Raw genomic sequence first — 5000 nt, 5'->3', positions numbered from 1 at the left:
AGAGAGAGAGAGAGAGAGAGAGAGAGAGAGAGAGGGAGAGAGGGAGAGAGGGAGGAGAGAGAGAGAGAGAGAGAGAGAGAGAGAGAGAGAGAGAAGGAAATAAAAAGAGAGAGAGAATATGTAAAAGAATAACTGAACGCAGATCAAAGAGAGGGAAGAATAGAGAGGGAGAGAGCAAGAGAGAGAAAGACAAATGAAACGAGACGACGCTAAAGAGAGGGATGAGACTTGAAAAGAAAACCCCTCCCCCTAACAACACCCCACCCCCCTTTAGAACCCTGTCCTCCTCCCCCTCCCCCCACTTTCCCCTTCCTCCCGCCTCCCCTGCCACATCCCCCTCCTTCCTCCCCTCCCTCCAACTTCCCCTTTCTCCCTCTCTTCCCTCCCCTTATCTCCACCCCTCCTCCCACCCCATCCCTTCCCCCTACTCCCTCCCTTCCCCTTCTCCCCCTCCCCCTCTCATCCCCCCTCCCCCCTCCGAAGACCCCACTAATCCCCAAGGGAACCCACGGGGATTGATTACCCAGCGCGTACTGTCCTCACACCCCCTTCCCTTCCCCTCCCCTCTTCTTCTCCCCCTCCCTATCCTCCTCCCTCCTCTTCTCCCTCCCCCTATCACTTCCCTCCCCTCATCTCCGCATCTTTTCTCCCCATCCCACCCTCCCTTCTTTCCTTCTTCTCCACAACCCCCTCCCCCTACCCTCCCTTCTTCCTCCCTTCCCCCCTTCTCCGTATCACCCTTCCCCCTTCCCTCTCTTCCCCCTTCTACCCATCTCTCCTCCTACCCCCTCTTCCCCATCCCCTTTACTTCCTCCCCCTTCCCTCCCTTCCTCCCCATCCCTTTCCCCCTTCCTCCCTTCCTCCCTTTCTCCCAAACACCTTCCCTCCCTCCTCCCTCCCCATCCCTCTTTCTTCCTTCCCTCTCTCCCTTCCCCCTTACCCATCCCCTTCCCTCCTCCCCTTCTCCCTCCCTCCCTCCTTCCCTTCTCCCTTTCTTCCCCCTTCCCTTCCTCCCCAACCCCCTCCTCCCTTCTCCCTCCTTCCTCCCCAACCCCCTTCCTCCCTTCTCCCTCCCTTACCCTCCTTCCTCTCCCCCTCTCCCATCTCCCTCCTTCCTCTCCCCCTCCCTCTTCCTCCCCCCCTCCCGACACTCACCGATCCCGATGTGCACCGACAGGGCGTTCTTATCCAGCGTCAGGGACCAGATGTGGAGGTTGTGGACGGTCCTCACGCCCGCCAGGCCCTCCAGGTCGTTGAGGAGGGCGCCGTAGTCCACGTTCCTCGGCGTCCCCTCCATCAGGACGTGGGCGAGGTCGCGGAGGATGGGCAGGGTCGTCACCACCACGATGAACCCGAAGACGAAGGTCAGGATCGGGTCGGCGATTTTGTATTCGGGCTGCCGGGGGGGGGGGGGGAGAGGAGGGAGAGGGGGTGAGGTGGGTGAGAGAGAGAGGGGGTGAGTTGGGTGAGAGAGAAGGAGAGGGGGGTGAGTTGGAGTGAGAGGGAGAGGGAGAGGTGAGTTGGGTGAGAGGGGGGTGAGTTGGGGGAGGAGGGAGGGAGGGGTGAGTTTGGAGAGAGGAGGGAGGGAGAGGGGTGAGTTGGGTGAGAGAGAGAGAGGGGGTGAGTTGGGTGAGAGAAGGAGAGGGGGTGAGTTGGGTGAGAGGGAGAGGGAGAGGGTGAGTTGGGTGAGGGGGGGGTGGAAGTTGGGGGAGGGGAGGGAGGGGGTGAGTTGGGGGAGAGGGTGAGTTGGGGGAGGGTGAGAGAAGAGAGGGGGTGAGTTGGGTGAGAGGGAGAGAGGAGGGAGAGGGGGTGAGTTGGGTGAGAGGGAGGAGAGGGGGTGAGTTGGGTGAGAGGGAGAGGGAGAGGGTGAGTTGGGGGAGGGGAGAGAGAGGGGTGAGTTGGGGAGGGGAGGGAGGGGTGAGTTGGGTGAGAGAGGGAGGGAGAGGGGGTGAGTTGGGGAGGGAGAGAGAGGGAGAGGGGGTGAGTTGGGTGAGAGAGGGAGGGAGAGGGGGTGAGTTGGGGAGAGGGAGAGGGAGGGAGAGGGGGTGAGTTGGGAGAGGAGAGGGAGGAGAGGGGTGAGTTGGGTGAGAGGGGGAGAGAGAGAGAGGGAGTGAGTTGGGGGAGAGAGGGGGAGGGGTGAGTTGGGTGAGAGGGAAGGGAGAGGGTGAGTTGGTTAAGAGGAAGAGAGAGGGGTGAGTTGGGGGAGGGGGGAGGGGGTGAGTTTGGAGAGAGGGAGGGGGTGAGTTGGAGGAGTAGAAGTTGATTTGGGTTAGTTGGGGAGGGGAGGTGAGAGAGAGAGGGAAGGGGTGCGTTGGGTGGGTTGGGTGAGAGGAGAGAAAGAGAGGAGGGGTGAGTTGGGGGAGAAGGAGAGAGAGATTTTTAAGATTTTTATATTTAGTTTTAGATTCCATTTGTTACAATGGATATTCTTTGCCGTGATATATTGTCTATTTTATTTTGCTTCCAAATCCCCCCGTGTGCAAGGAATGGCCGGGGATACCACTCACTGGCCGGGCGTGGGATTGAACGCAGGTCTGCAAGATTGCTAGACCAACACGCTAAACGCTGCAGAGAGAGAGAGAGAGAGAGAGAGAGAGAGAGAGAGGGAGAGAGAGAGAAAGAGAGAGAGAGAGAGAGAGAGAGTGGGGGGGAGGAGAAGAGCGAGCGAGAAAGAGGGGAGAGAGAGAGAGAACGAGGAATACAAAACAGAGCAAAACCAATAAAAGGACAAACAGTTCAAAAAAAAAAAAAAAAAAAAAAACGAGCGAGAGAGACAGAGAGGAACAGAGAAAGGAATTCGCAGACAGAGACATGTGAGAGGCGAGTTGCAGCCGGCTCGTGGGAATGGGAATTCAAGGATTGCTCAGGCAGGAACCGAGAGGCGGGAGGAGGGCGGCGAGGGCCAATATGTTGCCGTGAGGGCGGCCGCCGCGTCAAAGTTGCCCGCGATCTATGGGCTGCCGCGGGGGGGCTCTCGGGGGCCGCACGCACACATATATATATATATGTATATATATATATACATATATATATATATATACATATAGATAGATAAATAGATAGATATAGATATAGACATAGATATAGATACATACATACATACATATATGTATGTACATTTATATATATATATATATATATATATATATATATATATATATATATATATATATATATATATATATATATATATGTATATATATGTATGCATGTATATATATATATATATATATATATATATATATATATATATATATATATATATATATATATATACAAAATATGTATATACATATATAATATATACATATGCTGAGTCCAAAAAATAATGATAAAATATGTTTCGATCTGTTATTCAAACATGCAAAAAATGTCACTGAAAATGGTTTTGAAAAACATATTACAAAATGTTATATAATAGAGTATATACAAAAAATGTGAAATAAAACAAAGGAAAGAAACAAAAAAATAATAAAAAAAGATAAAACAAAGAAAACAAAAGAGAATAGGGATAGAAGATAATGAAATGAAACAATAAAATAATACTTAAAGTCAATCAATAAAGAACAAACTGATGGAACAGAAATAGGGAGAGAACAAAAACATGATAAACGGAAGACAGACAAAAATGAAGAGTAAAAAAAAAAAGAATACGTACAAAAATATCTCCCTGCACACTTGGAAGTTCAAAGCAAGCCCAAGCAAGTTCATGGCAAGTTCGAAGTAAACTCAGGTAATTTCAGAATAAAAAGAAGTTCAAAACATACCCTAGCAAGGTCTAAGTAAGTCCAAAGTAAACCCAGGCAGACTAAGAGCAAGTTCAAAGTAAAACAAAGACAAGTCCAAAGCAAACCCTATCACGGTCTAAGCAAATTCAAAGCAAGTTCCAAGCAAGTTCAAAACATGCCTAAACAAGTTCAAAGGAAAACAGGGCAGATCCGGACAAATTCTATTTTCTTCCCTTTTTTTACGTTCAAAAGAAGGCCAAGCCAGTTGAAAAGTAAACCAGAGCAAGTTTAGGATCACAGCATCAAAGTCAACCCAGGCTACTTCAGAATCAATTCCAAGTTCAAAACCGAGGTCAGCCAAACAAGATCAACCAAACACAACCAAATCCAACCCAAGCCAACCCAATCAAGGTCAGTCAAGTTCAAACCGAGGCCATTCAAAACAAGCTCAACCAGTCACAATCAAATCCAACCCAAGCCAACCCAATCAAGGTCAATCAAGTTCAAACCGAGGCCCTTCAAAACAAGGTCAACCAAACCCAACCAAACCCAACCCAAGCTGACCAAATCAAAGCCAACCGGAACCGAGTAAGCCCAGTCGAAGCGAACCACACCTCACCGAAGGCAGTTAGACCAAGCCGAACCAAACTAAAATCAACCAAGATGAACCGAGGAACATTCCGACCAAGATCACACACACTTTGTCAAAGCCAACTCAAGCCAAAGCTAAGTGAAGTCCATTGGTTCAATCCTCACTAAACGAAGGTCAACCAAAGCCAAGAACACCTACTTGATACCAACCAATTTCAAGCAGATGCCAGCCCTGCCCAAGGGAAATCGACCAAAGCAAAGAAGGGAACGAGCTGAACCAAAGTCAACCGAACCAGATTCAACTTAACCTTAGTCAACCGAACCGAAGTCAACGGAACCAAAGTCAATCGAACCTTAGTCGACCAAAGCAAAGTCAACCAAAGCCAAATCAACCAAACCAAAGTAACCGAACCAGAGTCAACCGAACCAAGGTGATGCTAACAAAACACAACTGAAGTCAACTTAGACTGGCGCGGAGAAAAAAAAAAAAAAAAAAAAAAAACTCAACCAAGTTCCGAGCAAAATCCAACCAAACCTCTCACCCGCAAAGACAAACACCAACCACGCACACACACACACACACAACAAATAAACAAACAACCCAAATAAAATAGAAAATAAAAAAACCCGACTCACCCAGAACTTTACTACCACCGCTGCCACCATAACGGCCACGGTCTG

General features: G+C 49.4%; 1 protein-coding gene across 1 annotated transcript in view; it reads right to left on the bottom strand.

Annotated features, from left to right (window-relative positions):
* Positions 1-5000, bottom strand: part of LOC113830611 (proton-coupled zinc antiporter SLC30A2-like) — a 29111-nt gene that overhangs the window by 2354 nt on the left and 21757 nt on the right. Inside the window, exons 9-10 of the mRNA XM_070130893.1 lie at positions 4956-5000; positions 1156-1396 (exon numbers count right to left, since the gene is read on the bottom strand). The exon at positions 4956-5000 is cut by the window's right edge and continues 118 nt beyond it. Coding sequence (XP_069986994.1) covers positions 1156-1396; positions 4956-5000 — 286 coding nt within the window. The remainder of the gene's footprint in view (positions 1-1155; positions 1397-4955) is intronic.

This window comes from Penaeus vannamei, chromosome 15 (assembly GCF_042767895.1).
Source record: "Penaeus vannamei isolate JL-2024 chromosome 15, ASM4276789v1, whole genome shotgun sequence".
NCBI classification, from domain to species: domain Eukaryota; kingdom Metazoa; phylum Arthropoda; class Malacostraca; order Decapoda; family Penaeidae; genus Penaeus; species Penaeus vannamei.
This window is presented reverse-complemented; position numbering and strand designations above follow the sequence as displayed.